Below are 18,641 nucleotides of genomic sequence, written 5' to 3'. Positions count from 1 at the left end.
CAATGTTTATACATTTTTCTCCAAGCCTGGTTGAAGTTGTGATTTCACTCGACTGCTGCTTAACAATGCCTAGCTAAGTTGTGGGCTTCTCTTTTGGAGGCATCCTAATCATTTCCTACTTATCAAAATCGGGTTATTTTGTAGCATGCCATTTCTAGGGAACTTCTAAGTACAAGAATTAATTTAGATTCAAATTAATTATATTGTTAAACAAGTAGGCTCTCTGTTTATAATAGAGTGAAACCTCCCAAATAAATAGCAAAATGAGCCAACAATCCCAAATGAGCTGCTTTCAACTTTATGACTGCTAGTGCTGGCTATTTAATACTCTTATTTTCCACGTGATTTGTATTATAATCATAAAATTATAAAAAGAATCGACATTTCCTGAACTCTATACAGTTATCTTTCTCGGCAATTTTGCTATGGATACATTATTTGTCAGTATACATTTTTTATTCTTTAACATGACACAGAAATTCAGATTGTACCTGAAAAGGATTAGCGGTGTGACTCAACATCAAGCTGCACTTCCCAGCTTGTTCTGCAACCAGGTAGATGCAAAAACAAAATGTGGTTCGTTGGGAAGTCTGGATTTCCACTCACTTGCTGCCTCAGGTCAAATACCTCAACAGACCCTTGCTGCTTTGCATGCTGAGCTCTTGTGCCATCCTTCAAACAACATAGTATTCCCTGCAGTGGACCAGCCAGTCCTATTACAAGCTTCAAACCAAGGCTCCAAGTTTTTGCCATTGGAAAAGGAAGTGGCATTTGGTCAGCCACTATTTAAATGCCAATCGGGAATGCAGAAGCAGTTACCTCCATCCGAAATTACTGTTCATGGCATGTCTCCTGGATTTTCATCCTGGTCATCTAATCAGCTTGGTGTTACAGGTTCTAACAATAAACATGCAGGATTGAGCAACATTCAAAACAATAGTTTGCTGATGCAAATGTTACAACACCAACAGCAGCAGGAGCATCATCAAGAATCATTTCACTATATGGTCTCAGATTCAAATAATGCAATCAATGTACAACCTTCATGTCTTGTAGTTTCATCTCAGTCTCCAAGCGGTATAACTGTTGGGTGCAACTCAGGGCCCATAAATCAGAAGTCGTTGGTTCTATCCCCTCAACCATCAAGCAATATTCAGTTAGGAAACAATTCACTGTTGGCATCCTCAAATTCTACTTCAAATAGCAGTAATTCTCGCTTAAACAATCCACCATTGGGCATGCCACCTGCGGCAAATGGAGATTTCAAGGATATTGGCATGTTAAGTACATATTATCCTACATCTTCATTATCATCTAGTTCAGTTTGCACAAGCAGTGCTGCTGGTTGGCGACCACAGAATAACATGAAAATCAGTTCTATTAACCAGAGGGCTGATCAATTACCAAAATTGTACATTCAGGGTTCTGAACAGATCGCAGGTGCATCAGTAAACCAAGGGCAATTTAGAAATCTCGGTTTTGTTGGTAAAGGTACATGCATACCCAGTAGGTTTGCTGTAGATGATCTTGAATCACCTACTAATGACAAGGGCTTTACAAAAACAAGCACATTTGATGATGTCGAGAAAGTCAAGCAAGAGCTCAATTTGGATTTTCTTGATGGTACTAAAAAAGTTGGAAACGCAATGCTCCCAAATTTCCCCTCAACTGATTTCTTGGGGTCTCTGTCCAAGTATGTGTGATAATTACTTGAAACTCCCCCTTTTCTGGTTTTTACTGAAAAACATAATGAAATGCATTTAGCATGTTTTTTATTCCAATTTTTTTTTTTTTGATGTGAAAACATTACCTTTTTTTCATGATTATTTCTTTTGCCTTTGGTTTAAATCAGTTTGCTGTATGAAAAAAATTAAGAAATAAGTTTCCTATCTTTCAATTTTGGATATTAACAGTCTGATTAGGTTTGCAATATTCTGACTTTTTGTCTTCTTAAGAAATATATTTCCGTGCTGTCTTATAAGAAATATATTATTGGATGGACGTTGCTCTTCATATCTTAGGATTTCAAGTTTTTAGCAATTTCAAATTTGTATGTTCTCCCCATCTTCATGAAATAGACTATTACATATTTACATCTATTCGGAACCTTTGTCTGATAGATCGGAGTTTCAGCGGTTGTGATAATCCTTGTCCTCCTGAGATATTCTTGTAGAAAATCTTTTGCAACTCTTTTGTTTGCTCATCCTAATGAGCGCCTTAATAGTTTCCATATCATGGTGATGCACAATGTTTTATGTTTTAGGTTTTTTTAATGAAATGTCTATGATTAGGCGTAAAATGTCACATGATAAGTTTCAAATCGAAAACCCCTGTTTTTGACAACTATTTGTTATTTTGTATGAATATAAAAATATTAAAAATCCAACACACAATTTAGTTGCCATCTATTATAAATATTATATAGAAATTCACAAGCATAGAAATCATTTGTTAGATTGAAAATCATCAATGTTATAAAAGGCGGAATCAGGAGGTGAGGCGTAAGCCTCAAAATAAAAATAATAAAGTACTAAAATAATTATAAATAATTCACAAAATGTCAAAATAATATTCTTATCCTCATCACATTTCCAAAACTGACCAAGAAAATATTTCTTTCATTCCAAATGTTCGAATGAAGCTTGGCCAAGAAAATATGACAAATATCTTTGATTCTTTAGCATCGTCTTTGATAAAAAGGACTATATGAAGCAAAGTTGATAAATATTGGTACAAACATTTGAGAGAGCTACCAACATGCCTTAACAAAAAATTGATAAATATTTGATTTAGAAAATGCCTCTTTGAGAGAACAACTAGAAGAGTCGATGCTAGAATTCAAGCCGCTTACTTTTGATTCGAAATAGGTCGAATGTGAGGAAAGTGCCTTACCTTTGCTGCGAGCTCTTGTTGGATCAAGTTAAACACGGCACTACAAGCTCCTGTTGGGCAGACGAACCCTACAAGAAGCAGGCGAGGCCGAAGTTACACAACTATCTAAATTCTGCTTCTCACGAAGCAGTCGAACTCTACACGAGCTTGAAAGGAAAGATTGGTTGTTACCTCTTGCTTGGAAGAACTTGTCATGACATGAAGTAGGTGAGGTCGCTTGCTTCGAAGATCGTGTCTGGACACGAAGCGGGCGAGGCGAAGCAGTCAAGGGCCTCGAGGCAAGCGAGGCCGAAGCAGTTGAGATAGAGGAGGCCGAAGCAGTGTACACGGAGGAGAAGTAGAACAAGAGAGCGAGGCCGAAGCATTGTACATGAAGGAACGAGAGAGAATGAGAACTAGAACGAGATAGTGTTACAATTGCGGAAGTGCTTCGAAACAGAAGAAGTCCCAAGTATAAATAAGCGCGCTTGACTCACGCACGAATTTTCCAAAATTGAAGTATATTTAAATGAATCGAGGCAGCGCCTTGAACTGCCTCGACACATTAGGCCTTGAGGCGTACGCCTCAATGAAAAAGGCACAAGTTTTGTTCAAGCAGTCGAGGCTTAAGCCTTAGTGCGCCCACGCTGTGCCTCGATGGGAGGCGCGCCTCGAGGTGTCCGCCTCTAATATTTTTTAAAACCATGAAAATCAGACTACTATTGAAACCCAAATTATACTAAATTCGATAAAACTCAATCACATACACAAGCAAATAACTAGAAATTAGAGAAGAAAAATGAGAATATGTAACAAATAATTGAGAAGTTGAATCGAGCCTTAAGATTATAGAAAGAAATAGCTTTCCCTGGAAAAGTTCAATCTCTGGTTACACTGGAGTTCATAAAAGGCCCAAGGAATTACATCCAACTAAAAGTAGAATCATCATTGGATGTTTTTTTACATGCTTTAGATCCCCACATTTATAATCACAAAAGACCTGTCACAATTAAAAAAAAAAATAGTTGACACATGTTGCATAAATATTTGGCATCCCATTGACTTCAAAATTGAAGGAATTTGTAGAAATCCTCTAAACAAAATAGAAACAGCCCTATCTTATTGTATGAAATCATGTAACTACTGTGATTGTCTAATCGCTAGGCTACAAACTTGCTGCCATGATGGCAAGGGCCATTGAATGTACAGTAATAGAAGGGATGCAATAACAAAAGAGATTATGAGAGCGAAACAAAGAATTGAAGACCAACCTAAGTTGAGATCTGGAACCAACAAAACGAAGAAGCTGCTAGCCAAAATAGATAAGCCAAACAAATCCAGTACAACCTATTCAGAAGATTCATATAATACAACCTATTCTTATAATAGGGAATATAATAAGAATGCCTCAAAGATAAATTTATAATTATAAATTTCATTAAAAAAAAAAAAGAATGCCTTAATAGAAAAACTAAATTTGAAATTTTTAGAAAAAAAAATACTGACGTAAATAATCTCTCAATTTGTTCTTCTTAATGGACGCTTGCATTTCTAGTGGGCAGTGACTATATATAGTGCGATTCAAATCAATTCTATATTACTTGAAAAAAAAATTGGCCCCAATGAATTTTCAGTTGATATTTGTCAAGTACATATCAGCTTAATTGTTGTACCTCCTGTAGAGTAATCTGTGTCATGACTTACAGTCCTGCCACACTAGTAGGCCTTTGGTATGCACCATTAATAGTATACACATTTATTATAACTTCTAGCATAAGGCATTTGTGATTGCCTAGAAAGTGTTAGATGGAAGAATTCAATATATTGGTTGTCAGTTTTTGATATAAAGTCAGATAAGATACATTAATGGTTGAACCAATGTTAGAATTTTTTTGGAAGCTCTACTTGTAAGCATTCCTCCCAAGATCTTGTATGATTTATACAGTCTTAATTTTCAATAGCAAATTTCTTAATTATTATAAACAACTTTTTGGATGTAAATGAAACATTATTTTATCACCTTGTTTGAATTTCTGGTATCTTTTGTTCATATTTGTAATTGACTTATATTTATCACAATTAACAATCAATTTTATACAAATATGCTCATGCAATTAATGCATGTATTATGCTAATATTTGTGTAACTTTATTTGGTGTAAACTCAATAGTAAGTACATTAGATTTACAAGTTTTATATGTTGGAATCTTATGACTATTTTGGATGAATTTGTGTTTGCAGATTTATTAATAATTGAATTGTATCCAAGCTCAATCTTATGTATTAGTTTTTCAAAATGAGACCTATTTAAATCATACAACTAAGATTGAACCAAAATAATATTTGATATATCCTTGAGCAAAGCGTCACCTTCAATCTTATCACTATATGTAGCAGGTTAAATGGGCATTAAGCATCTATGTAATAGAAATGGAAGTCGTATTTACCCTTGCTAATTTATATGGTTATGAATATGATTTAGATTTTAGTTTCATTAAATTAAATTTCCTACTTGGTCATATTATTGATAGAACATCAGATATCTACAGTAATAAGCTTATGTAGCTTTTCATCTTGTTGTAAATATGTTTTCCCGTCAAATTCAATTTTAGCTATGATAGTAATACATCTTATAACATAGAAAGAATTTTCTATTGGAGCATCATCATAATCATTCGTTTCTTTATTAAATTCATGAATATAATCTCCCTTTCTAATATTATTGTCATATTTCATATTGATATGTAAGTTCCTGGAAATTCATTTGCGCAGTGATCAATTTGAAGTTGTTAAAAAAAAAAAAAAGCTTTTGCCAAGATTTAGAACCACATGTACTTGTATTGGATTTTGTTTAATTGTCCTTTTAATAGTAATGCTGCTTTCTTTGTATGTACGTTTTATAGATTGAGTTTGATCATTTGGATGAAAAGATAAATTTCCAGTAGATATATCGAATCTATTAGTGGCAGGAAATTTAAGTGTCATTTCATGCTAATTTTATAAGCATGCTAATGAGGTGTTGAGATGCCATTTCTCTTTTCATGTTAAGCCTTCATTTAGATATAAATCTGGAAAGTGTTGGTTTAGGACTTTCCAATTATCACCTCATAATGCAATTTAATTACTTAAAACCATATTAATATATGCAGGGATAATTTTTTGTTCCATATTATAATATATTGAATTCATTGAACGGATAATCATAATATGATAAGTATATAAATTTTGTTTAAGTTTTCATTTCAGCTAAACCAATTGTGGGATCTCTACCATCTCTCTCTCTCTTGTGATGCAGGGCTTGGCTGATGTCCCCACCTTTTATGTTCTCTTTTTTTATTATTTAATTTGTTGTCCTTTCTTTCTTTAGATAACATTTTCTTTATTTTATTTTATTTTCTTATTCACTAGTCGAGAACTTAATAGAGGTTCCTTAACCCTAAAATTCATATTTTGGTGGAGTTTAGAAAATAATATCAAGGCTGTTCTTCTATATCCTATAATCCTAGACTTCTCCGGGTGGTGGCCACCTTCTCCTCTTCCTCATCCTCCTTAGCCGCAGGTCACTGCAGCCAGCGACAACCCCATCCAGCCTTCCAGCCGCCATATTCCTCCACATAAATTCAAAAGCATAGAACCATATAGTCGATTAAAACTCTCACCTCAATAATAATAAAAAAAAGATTATACTAAGAGGCTGTTTGGTTGGCTGCAAAGTAAATACAGTGTAAAGTAAATGCAGTATAAAGTAAATACTCAAGGTTATTTGGTTGTCTGTAAAGTGAATATAGGGAAACAGTTTTTTTTTTTTTTTTTTGGTTTGGTTGAGTGTATGCAGAGTAAAATAAAATCAGAGATATATTTGGATGAGGCATTTAATCGAAAAAGTAGTGTGCCTATTCCTAAAGTGCGTGCTGTCCGAATCAACCAGATCACAAAAGACACACCTTATAGCTCCAGGAACTGCACTAGGTGGTTCGGTGATCTTGCGGCTACAGGTTCCCTCACGGAGTGGCCAAATCAACCAGATTATAAATGTTGTGTTGCTCAAAAGTGGAAAGGCATGTCTTGGAGAACTGATGTTGTAAGAATTGAACTTGCATGCTATCCACTTCGAGCAGGCTAGACCCATCTAGACTGCTTGCTATTGGATTCCAAATGGTCATCCGCGTCATCCAACTAGTTCGCTGTGTTTGGGAGATTGGCACAGGGACTGTAGGTGTCGGGTTGGCTGTGGCTTGAGATTTTGTTTTTCCCTACATGTCCGACTTTATATCCTTGTGCAAGCAAAGGAAAGCACTCGAACTTATTTCTTGGTTATTGTTGTGGCCGCTAAGAAAACTATTGCTACCATTATTATGATTTCTAACTTCTCAAACTTAAAAACATTGTTCGTCAAGTACATATAACTCTCTGCTTCGCTATTTTCTCGTATTGTGCATCATTCTTATTTTCGACATGAATTTATTGTCTTTGAAGCCTTTATTAATATCCTTTAATTACAGTGATGATCTCGAGCTTTCTCTATCCTGCATTATGGTGATGAAGTAGTACAAGAGATCTTTTGCTTCTATAAGCTTTACATATTATGATTTTCTTTTAAAATTCGAGTGCTTGATTTGCAGCGATTCACAATTCCTTAAATACTAAGAAAGCACACTTACTAAATCGAAGGCAAGGACATCTATCAAAAAGGACTTATAAATTCACCAACCTCACTTGATCAATGATCCCAGAAGCTTGAAAATCATCAGAATACTTCTGAGGGAAGGCACTCATCATTTCTTCTTGCTTCTCTTCTGCTGAATACTAGATAGATTTGGAAAGTAAAAGTGTTTGTTGTGTTATATGAACGTGTCTAAGCTATTGGAGAAGCCAAGATTATTGCGGCTTCAAGAAAAGTTTTGGCTGTTTCTTCTTCCCCTATCTATCAGGTTTACAAAATAAACCTTTTTCATGCAATCTCTGGATCTGTTCATGTTGTGATATTTGTACCATTTTGCCTGGCTAGGTTCAGCTTTTCATCATCTTTATATGGTTCCAATGTAAAATGTATATGATTAATTAAAACATGTAGTTTTCTGTAATCTATGATTATAGTGCATATTGCTTAAAATCTTGATTAGAATTTCTTGTATGCAAATGCCTTTGTACTAACCGGGAGTTGTTCCTTGTGCAGCGATGCTGTGTTCCCTCATACGCACTTCACTGCTTAGCCCAGCACAAAGTATCCATTGTAAACAGGTGAAGTATGTTGATGCTGTTTTAATCATCATGCACCAATCCTTGAAATTGAATCTCATGGAAATTTTAGTTTGTAAAAGCATATAATTAGATTGTTCTGCTCTATGAATTTGTATTAGATGGAAATTATTATTGATAGTCAAATGAAAAGGTTTCATGTCTATTACAAATCATTAAAAAAAACGAAAGTGGTTGATTATAGTAAAGTACACTATGTTAGCAACATGATAATTTGAAGAAATTTAGGCTTCGCTTGGGACGGCTTTCTTACTGCTTCGTAAATCAACTTTTTAGTAAAAAATTAAAAAGTTGCTTTAAGAACAGTATAAAAGTCGTCCCAAACGAAGCCTTAGGGTATGCATGGGATTGTTGCAACGTTTTATAAAGTTGATCGTGAAGTTGATGTAAAAAAAAATATTTTGTTATTATGATTATATAAATCAGTATTTCTTCATTGAAATTTTTGAAAAGCAGTGCAAAATTATCAAGAAACCAGTGTCCAAATGAAATTGTGAATGTTGTCTGAAAAGCAAAGCAGCAGTAAAGCTGCCAAATAGATCCTTACTAATTTGGCATAAGAATTATTTTCATTTCATGTTGTTTTTTATCTTTTATTTTTGGGAAAATTTAAGGTGGTGGATATATGCTGACTAGTGAAAGTAATCATAGCACGGAATGTGCATAGAATGTTAGTTTTGATAACAAAAACTGCATAAGTTTGTGCACCTGATATAATTAGTTATTTGGTTTATTGTCCTTTGTGAACGATAATATATTATTATTCAAATTCCTCTAATCTGTAGGATCAAAGTATAGTGTCCCTAATTGTTGATGCTTTAGATTTTTATTAATTTAAGATGTTTTTTATTAATCTTCTTTTAATCAAATATAAGTATTAGAGAATTGTGAACTATCTAGTCCCTTCGATGTTGCATGGAGCTCAACAAAGGGAAGCGATTCAATCGTGATTGTTTGGTGATGGATGGATGGATGTAGGAGTGTAAACGAGTCAAGTCGACTTGCAAGTTTTCTTGAGCTCGACTTGTTAATGAGTTTGTGAGCCGAGTTTATTGAGTTTTGAGCTTGAGCAGATCTACGAGCTTGTTGGTTAATCGAGCTTGAGTTCGATTGAGTTGATGTTCGACTCATTGGCTTGTCGAGCGGCTTGAATATGTGGATGGCGGAAACCAAATGGGAATTGAAAGAGGAAGCCAAAGTAGGACGAATCACGTCGGTTCATGACGCCGCGTGAGTTGGCTTGCGAGCTTGCATTTATTGCCATGAGTTTAGTTCGTGCACAACATTTGAGCTTGAGTTCGAGCTCACGATTTGCTCGATGAGCCAAGCATGAGCTAAGCATGACTCGAGCTCGTTTCGACTCGTTTACACCCCTAGATGGATGCGATGAGCACATCTTTGTAAAATGGCATTAATTTTTTCTTTGTATTCATCTTGATCAGTTCATCATAGTAATAAAAGGTGTTGCTTGTGATTATTTTTTATCTTATTTTTATATTGTATTATATATTTATTACATTTTGATGTAAAATAAAAAATGCTTTATAACTGTTTCTCTCAAAATTTTATTGAATATCACATATATCTATTCATTTTGCATATTGGATAAGGGTGTTGTTGTCATAGCTTGGAGAATTTGGTAGATTAGATGGCGATGTAATCAACTTTTAATTTTTTATTTTATTTATTTTTTTAAATTTTTTTGTTTTTCAAAATTTTTTTTAATGGCTATTTAATCAATTTGGATTCATGCCGGGTAGGTCAACTATCGAAGCCATATATTTATTAAGAGGTTTGATGAAGAAATATAGAGAAAATGAGGAGGAGGTCGATTAAATGGCGATGTAATCAACTTTGTTGCAGGGTTTCCTAATTTGCTGATGATGGGAAGGAAGTTATTCGAAATTACTTAGTTTTATCACCATTGCTCATCAACCTCCGCATTCGCCATAAACATTTTATATAATATTCAATAAAAATAAAAATAACGGTTGTTTAAGATGTCAAATATATTTTTCTTTTGAACTAAAGGAATAAATAAATAAAAATTCAAATAAAAATAGAAAGTGTTTTCAAACGATCCCTGTTTATAAAAAAAATGTGATTTGTTTTTGAAATTAAAAGGACAAAAATATAAACAAAATTTTGATCAAATATATTTTACCTAAAATTAAAACAATAAAATAAAAATAGAAATAAAAAAACGATGACAAACTGACCCTAAGCTATTTAACCAGAGGGGAATTTCTAATGTGTTTTATCAAATATAATTTTATTTAGAGACTTTTGATTTCTTTTGAATATCCATTGCAAACTTTTCTGATTTCATACAACATGGATGGGATCCCTTTCTAAAAGCTATTGATAAAGTAAAGCTAGCTTTTTTTAGGCTTCATTTGGTATTATTTTTTTATCGCTTTTTAAAGTAATTTTTTAGAAAAAAAAAATTTTGAGTTAAAAAATTTTGTAATAAAAGCTACTTAAAAAAAATAGTAAAAAAATATTGCACTTAATCAACTGAAATAGTTTTAGCTTTTATTTATGCTTTACTTTGCAATGAAGATAACCAAATATATGATCAATAACTTTGATCACATAGCACAAGGGTGGATATATGATTGTATTATAACTTGCGAATAAAATTTCTTATAAAAATTAAAATTTTGCGGATTTTATACAAAGGTTTTACATCTTGTGAAGATTATGTATTCCAGATTTTATGATTTTTTTCATGAGCATAAACACTCACAATTGAATAATTATCCAATGACAGAGAGAAAATGATTATAATTAAGACAACTAATTTCTTGGCTAATTTCACCCTTCTTGATTTAAATAAATAAAATGGCAAGTGGCGAAAACCAATTGTGGACTCTATGAATCAATGTAGTAGCTTCAAGAGAATGAGGAGTTGGGATTGCCATTGTTTTAAGAGTTATTGTAGGAGTTGTGTTAATACTTAACACATATTTAAAATTAGATTTCATGTCATCAACAATCAAGCCGAATATTGGCTCTAGTTGTAGGACTAAAATCTGTGTTTGATGTAGGACTAATGCATCTACTTCTAACTTTTGGCACATAACTTATAGTTAATCAAATCAATGGGCAATATAAAGTTCACAAAAGAAATCCTAGAAAGGCACCTCTTTAAGGTGAAGATAGAAATTGACCAATTTGAATACTTCAAGATATAACATCTTGTGAGGGAAGAGAACTAGCTTGCCGACTTGCACTCTTAGTCGAGGAGCTTAGATGGTCAACCTGGCTTAGAATTATACCATCCCAACATTAAAAAATAGAGGTAATGGGACTTGAAGGAGAATCCTCATTGAGTTAAGTAAATCAATACATCTAATACCTAAATTTTGGAGAAATCTCATCCACCTTAAGTGATTGTCAAAGATTTAAGATTGAGGCTGTCCATAACTTACTAGTGGGAGGTGAGAGTTGTTCTAAAGGTTGGTCACATCATTAAATTTAAGGTGTGTAAAAAGGAGTGAAGTTAAAAAATCTTGGGAGAGTTCATTTAGGAGGATGTGGTAGACATTAAAGGGGGAGAACCTTAGCGCACATGATCTTTAGGCATGAGTATTTCTGGCCAACCCTGATGCTAAAGCTTTCTCTAAAAAAATGATTATTGTGTCAAAAATTTACTCCAATTCAACTACATCCATGTCATAATCTATAGTATATTTCCATTCCTTGTCCATTAGCCATTTAGAGGATGGATTTGATACGGCCATTCTCAACCTCTAATGGCTAAAGGAGATTCAAATTGGTATTAGTTGACTACTATGAATCCCTTGGCAAATACTAATATGAATGTTTTTCATAACTTTATATGGTCTATCATTATTTGTAGATATAAAATCCTAGTGATGATAATCATGGACGATGGGCCACATTTATCCAATAAAAAAAAATTAAAAAAAATGTCAATTATAACAAATTTGTCTAAAGCTTGCCTTAGTTCATCACCCTTAAATCAATGAGAAAGTTGAAAGCTAGGAAGAATGTTGAAGGGACTAAAAGAAAATGAGATGATGTACTACCATCCATTTTTTGTCCCCTGAGAACCACACCTTTCTCAAAAACAAGCTAGAATCACTTTGTTCTTTCTCATGGCCGGATAGAATGGTTAAGTTTTATTAATTAAACATTAAAGAGAAGGCCTTCCATATTAAGAACTTGTTTTTGAGAAACATGGATGCTACAGTTGGGCAATTAATACTCACCAAATTAGTCTTAGCTTGGAAAAGACCTTATATAATCAGAAGTAAATCGACCTAGGATCTTATCAACTCCAGATGTATGTGTAAAAAGAGGCATGAAGAACATGGGCCGAAAAGGACATGAAGATTTTTTATCCATAAAAGAAGAAGATGATCTTAGTCATTAAATTTATGTTAAGATTTTTTTTTTTATAATCCCCATGCATAAAAAAATAAAAATAAAATAAAAAAAAGAGTAGAAGAGAATTTTTTCATTTAAAAAAATGACCTAATAATAATTATCATTAATTCAATTACTCCAATGAATGCTTGATAATTATAGTACAAAGAGAGACGAGTTGAAGTCTCAACAACTTAGACTACAACTAGCACCACAACGTTTAATCCAAGCATCACAACACTATGTCCTCCAACGCTGCAGTTCTCTGAAGTAGAAGTTTCTATATTCAAGATAAAGAGCTTAGCACCGTATCACCAGATTATCCAGCATTGTAATGCCAAATCACTTAGCGTCACATTAGTGTGATAGTTTTTAGTTGTGAGCTGAAGAAAAGCGATGATTTACTAAGGGCAATGTAGTGTTGTGGGTCGTGCTAGTCAACTTGTCTACTATTTTGAAAAGCACCTTAAATAAGTGATTTAATTGGAAAAGATGAGACTTTCATAGAGGAGTTTCTGGGGCAATTTCTGGGGAGATTTTGAGAGAGTTTCTTACCCACTCTCTCCTATATTTTTCTTTCAATAAGGGATTATTGTATGTGTGTTTGTAGATTGCGACAGTTTTGGAGAAAACTTACATATCAGAGCAAGCCTTTGCTTCAAATTTTTATCTTAGTTTGATTGTTTCACTTGTGAAATTTTCATTTAGAATTGAAATAAAAATCTTACTGTTTAATTTGTTAAACATGCAACTTAGTGGCTTATTATTATTTCTGAATTTATGATGTGAGAATGGGCTTTTGTACAACTTAGATATGGGCTACAATATTTCAAGTTTTCTCTCTCTTCATTTAATTATGTTTTGGCCGTATATAATATTAAAGTCTAGTGGAATTTCGCATCCTCGACAGAGGTATAGTGAAACATATAAGGAAGTGTGAAAACAATCCTAAAGACATGAAGCATAGTGGAACAAATAGGGAAGTGTGAAAATACTCCTAAAGACATAGACATATGAAATTTTTAGGATTTTAGGATCATTAAGGAGATGTTGTGCATGCAACGAAATTAGGGATTAGCATAGTTAGTCATGACAGCACTAGAGCTCTAACGAGCTTTATAAAGACGAGGAACTATTTATGCTTTGATTTATAATACATAATTTTAGCCCTATTATGTATGCACATGATAACCATTACACTCATAAATTTAGAATTCTTGGAAAATTGAAAAATCTTTAAAAGCATTGCAGTTAATTTCTTTTTATTCCTTCATAAAAATTTTAATATGCATCCTAAATTTGGTGATTAATTAAACTGGTAATTAGATTGAAAGGATAATAAATGTATTCTCAATGGGAACAATACATTCTAATCATTATATTACTTGAATGACACTTGTACTTGCATAACACCATACAAGTTGGTTAAATTTGTTGGTGCCGTTGTCGGAGAATTGATGCTTTATACTTACTAAGTTAATATTGATTTTAGGATTACATATTTAATCTTAATTCTATTTATATTTTATTTTAGTTTTTCTACTGTGAATTTTCATATAAATAGTTATTGTTATATTTATTTTTTTTGTTTTTTATTATTTCATCTATTGTGTGGAGTGTTTCTTATTAGTTTTATTAGTAGAGAACATTCATTTTAAACACAGTTTGATTCTGAAATTGAGAAAACTCTGAAAAAATTAAAATATCTAAAAAAGATAAAAAATATTTAGAAACCATGGTGAAATAACTTAATAAAGATAAGCAACCCAGACCAGTTAGGGATTATGTTAACCCATTAATTGGTGGAACCTACCAAAGTATTGCTAGGCTGACCATCCAAGATAACAACTTTAAGCTAAAGCCTGCAATCATTAAAATGTTATAGAATTTATTAGTTTCTTAGAGATATGTGTCACTTTTAAATATAATGAAGTCTCTAATAATACCATTAAATTGAGGTTGCTCCAATTTTTTCTCAGGGATAAAACTAAATTATAGTTGAACTTTTTACCCTTCGGCTCAATTATCACTTAGAATAAGTTAGCTCAAAATTTCCTAGCCAAATACTTTCCTCCTTCTAAGATTGTAAAACTTAGGAATTAGAAATCTTCCTTTACCCAATTAGATAGTAGTCAATTAATGAAACCTAAGAGAAATTTGAGTAAGTAAGTGTCCACATCATGACTGGCTAATAATTCAAACCTTCTATAATGTGCTTATGGGTTATTTAAGTTCTATTTAGTATAGGGATCATTAATGTCAACATCTTTTGATGAGGCCTATGCATCAATAGAAGAAGTATTAAAAATCAATTTTTATTGGACTTCTTATAGGATTCATCGTAAGAAGATAGCTAGTGTTCATGAAGTTAATGTTTTAGCAATCTTTACCTTACAAGTAGTTGCTATTTTTAGGAAGCTAGATAATTTAGTTGTAAATTCTAGCCATGGAGTACTTATTAGTATAGATGAGAGTATGCATGGTCAAATAGGTGAACTATGTAATCCTAATGTAGAGTCCTAAATATAGTCCTAGATGAAAGTATGAACTATGTAATCCTTACTGTAACACCTACAATCCAAGTTGGAAAAATCATCAAAACTTTAAATAGAATAATAATCAAAATATAGAAAAGAATCACTAACCTAGTGTGATGCTCTAGAATCTAAATAAGAAGAATTACACATCTTTTTATCTTTTAAACATCAAACATAACTGATAGAATATAATTATTTAAAAAGCATGATTGCATTACTATTCATTGAATAATTACATATATGAAAAGTTCCCAAAAATGTATACAATATACAATTGCCAATAATATGCTACAAAATAACTGATGAAACCAAAGAGAAAGAAATGAAAAATCTAAACTATCACTTGCTTACCAGCCTCCAACTGCACGCTCCTTAGCCTTACCTAAAATCATATAAAAATTATATGATGAGCATATAGCCCAATAAGTAATCAAAACTTATCATTACATTCAAAATAAGGCAAAATAATTAATATGTCTGCTCTAATTTCAGTCAATAACAATCCATAAGTTATCAGAATAAATTATAAGTAATATATAAAATTAATATTAAACAATAGCTGAACCAATATAATAAGTAAAATCAAATTATTCAATGAGCAAAAGGAGTCTGTCAATTTATAAAAAACTTGATAAAATGACTATCAATCAATAACATGTGCAAAATAGTGAATTAAGCTTCAATTATCTAACAATTATATTCATGGTGATGGTTCTATCACATACTTCTATCAGTCAATATGTCATGTATAGTTGTCTATCAATATGTCATGTCAATATTTTTTTTTAATTTTTTTTAATATGTCATATCAATATGCTATATCATTATATATCAATAATAGGCTTATCAGTGTACTGCATTAATATGTTTATCAATAACTATTAATCTCTCTATCATATACTATGCCATGTTGCATCAGTATCAATGCAGGTTCTATCTATTAATCAATTTATATGTTATCATATAAATACAATCATGGATGAGATTATGAATAACATGGCAGAACATCTGGCCTTAAAGTGATATTTTAATTCTTTCATCTATCATCTAGGAGTTTTATCATTTATTCATTATATCATTATATCATCATCATTGTAGGTGACTCTCAATAATCTATAAAGAATTGTCACTCTCTGCTCGTTGGTATAATCTATAAATATGTTAATTGAGATTACAACATAAATCATTCTTAAATAATAGCTCATCGATCCACTCTCATACACAAAGAATTATGTGTTAATAGTCAACCTGTGTTAATTATATAATGTTGATAACCAACTTTTTTTGCTTGCATGTAAATATCATATTTATCTTATATCTATCATATTATTTTATCTATACAATACAAGTCAATATCATTTATGAAATGCAGGAACATCAATATACTATGCATTTAATTTAGAAAATCATAACTATCAACCTACATATTGAACTTTAAGAATATTATAATTAAAATATTTATAAGAATCATATCTATCATAAACAAAAAAGTTATATAGAGAAAGTTTGGCAAATTAGGAGAAAATATGTTCTTATCAATTTGGGGAATGTGAAAACTATAGAAATCAAAACTATAAAAAATAGGAGTAAGAGTTCAATCACTCAAATAAATTAGAATAAAATATGCAACGGATGTGATGGCTTAAAACAACCTAATGAACTCTCTCTCTCTCTCTCTCTCTCTCTCTCTCTCTCCTCATCCTTTCTTTCCCTCCCTGATAAGCCAAATGAATAAGGGGAGGGGTGGCGGGTGGTAGGGATATTTAAAGTAAAAATTAAAAAAAAAAAATAGTGTATGATGTCATGATGTGCAAGATCCAGTGCCGCTGGCTAAATGCCACCCCCATATTTACATAGAATAGAGAACTTAGTGCCACGGTGGTGCTTTCTCAGCAGTGCTGCGCTTGCTAGCCCATCATCGTAGTCCTGTTTACTGGATCAAATTTTATAATTTTCAAATAAATTCATTATAAACTTTTGGATTATTATACTTAGTAACTAATTTTATATTGTAGGCAATTGGAATGATGCACAACCTAATTTTAAAAACCTTAGACCAAACTTTCCTACTACGTTTAATTACAATGATTACTATAATGATATAAAGCCTTCCTTACAAAATTTAGTGTTTCAGATGGGGGCCTAATTATAAATACAAGCACCAACTTTAAAAAATATTGAAAATAAAATAGAATAACTTATTAGCTCCATAAATAATAGACCCTAAGGATCAATACCTAACAACATTGAGGTGAACCCTAAGGATCAATACCTACCTATTGAGATCGATAACGGGTAGGAGTAGTGCAAAGTAATTAAGTTGAAGAGTGGGAAATAATTAAGAGAGACTATTAGATAGGAAGACCATGTTGAAAACCAAGCAGCTAAAGCTGAGCCCAACCAACCCATAGAGTAACAATTGCAGAACTTAGAAGTAGAAAAACCCATTAAAAAGGTAGTAGAGAGAACAACACCACCTTTTATCAAAGAATTCAAAAGGAGAATTTGTATAAGAAAATTTTAAGATTTTAATAGGTTTTTAAGAAGTTGACTATTAATTTCCCATATGCAAAAGCTCCAAAGAAAATGTCTAGCTATATTAAGTTCATGAAGGAAATCTTGAACATTTAAAAAGAAATTAGGTGATTTGAAAATATATAACTAATCGAGGAATATATTGCAATAATTCACAATAAAATCCTTAAAAATTTAAAGGAATTTAGTAGTTTTATGATTTCTTATACTATAGGAGAGATATTTTATGGAAAATAACTATGTGACTTAAGTGTCAACATAAACCTTATGTCTTTGTCCAATTTCAAGAGAATAGATCTAAGACAGATTCAACCCACAACTGTTAGCCTTCAGCTGCATGATAGATCCTTTACTTATCCTAGGGGAGTGATAAGAAATATTTTGTTAAGTTTAACATGTATATATTATTATATATTTCATTATGTTAAACATGAGAATGAAAAGGAGATCCTAATCATTCTAGGGAGACCTTTTCTAGCCACTCATAGATCCATGATAGATGTTCAAAATGGAGAACTGATCATGAGAGCACAAGATTTGGAGGTGACCTATAATGTTTTTAAATCTATGCAATTTTCCAATAATAATAGTGATGATAAGTGCTTTAGAGTAGATTTAGTGGATAGGGTGTGGATGAGAGTATCAATGAGATGTTGGATGTGGGTCTGGTTGAGAAAGTGTTGATTGAGGATGAGATAGGAGACCATATAAGTGATATTGCTCTTTTCTTAGGAGCTGCTCCTAGAATGCATAAAGAGATATTTGAGCCCTTTGTTATGACATCTATAGGGATTTCATTGAAACCTTCAATCGTAAAGACACACACTTTAGATTTTAAAGCCTTACATGCTTATCTTAAATATGCTTTCTTAGTAGATGCATCAACTTTACCTATCATTATATTTGCTAAAATAGATAAATCGTAAGAGAAGAAGTTGATGCGGGTGTTAAGCACACATAAAAAAGCTTTTGGTTGGATAATTACCTATATAAATGGAATAAGTCTATCCATTTGTATGCATAAATTCTTGATGGAAGCTGACC

At 32.2% G+C, this 18,641-nt stretch overlaps 1 protein-coding gene across 1 annotated transcript in view; it reads left to right on the top strand.

Moving 5' to 3' along the window:
* The window catches only part of LOC110092477 (two-component response regulator ARR14), a 36,204-nt gene extending 27,931 nt beyond the window's left edge, over window positions 1-8,273 (top strand). The window contains exons 5-7 of the mRNA XM_028700143.1: window positions 477-1,693; window positions 7,494-7,802; window positions 8,048-8,273. Of these exons, the coding sequence (XP_028555976.1) occupies window positions 477-1,693; window positions 7,494-7,518 (1,242 nt within the window). The 3' untranslated portion in view covers window positions 7,519-7,802; window positions 8,048-8,273. The remainder of the gene's footprint in view (window positions 1-476; window positions 1,694-7,493; window positions 7,803-8,047) is intronic.
* Window positions 8,274-18,641: the final 10,368 nt, after the last annotated feature.

This window comes from Dendrobium catenatum, unplaced genomic scaffold (assembly GCF_001605985.2).
Source record: "Dendrobium catenatum unplaced genomic scaffold, ASM160598v2 fragScaff_scaffold_9, whole genome shotgun sequence".
In the NCBI taxonomy this organism is placed as follows: Eukaryota; Viridiplantae; Streptophyta; class Magnoliopsida; order Asparagales; family Orchidaceae; genus Dendrobium; species Dendrobium catenatum.
The sequence above is the reverse complement of the archived record's forward strand: the minus strand, read 5'-3'. Positions and strand labels throughout refer to the sequence as shown.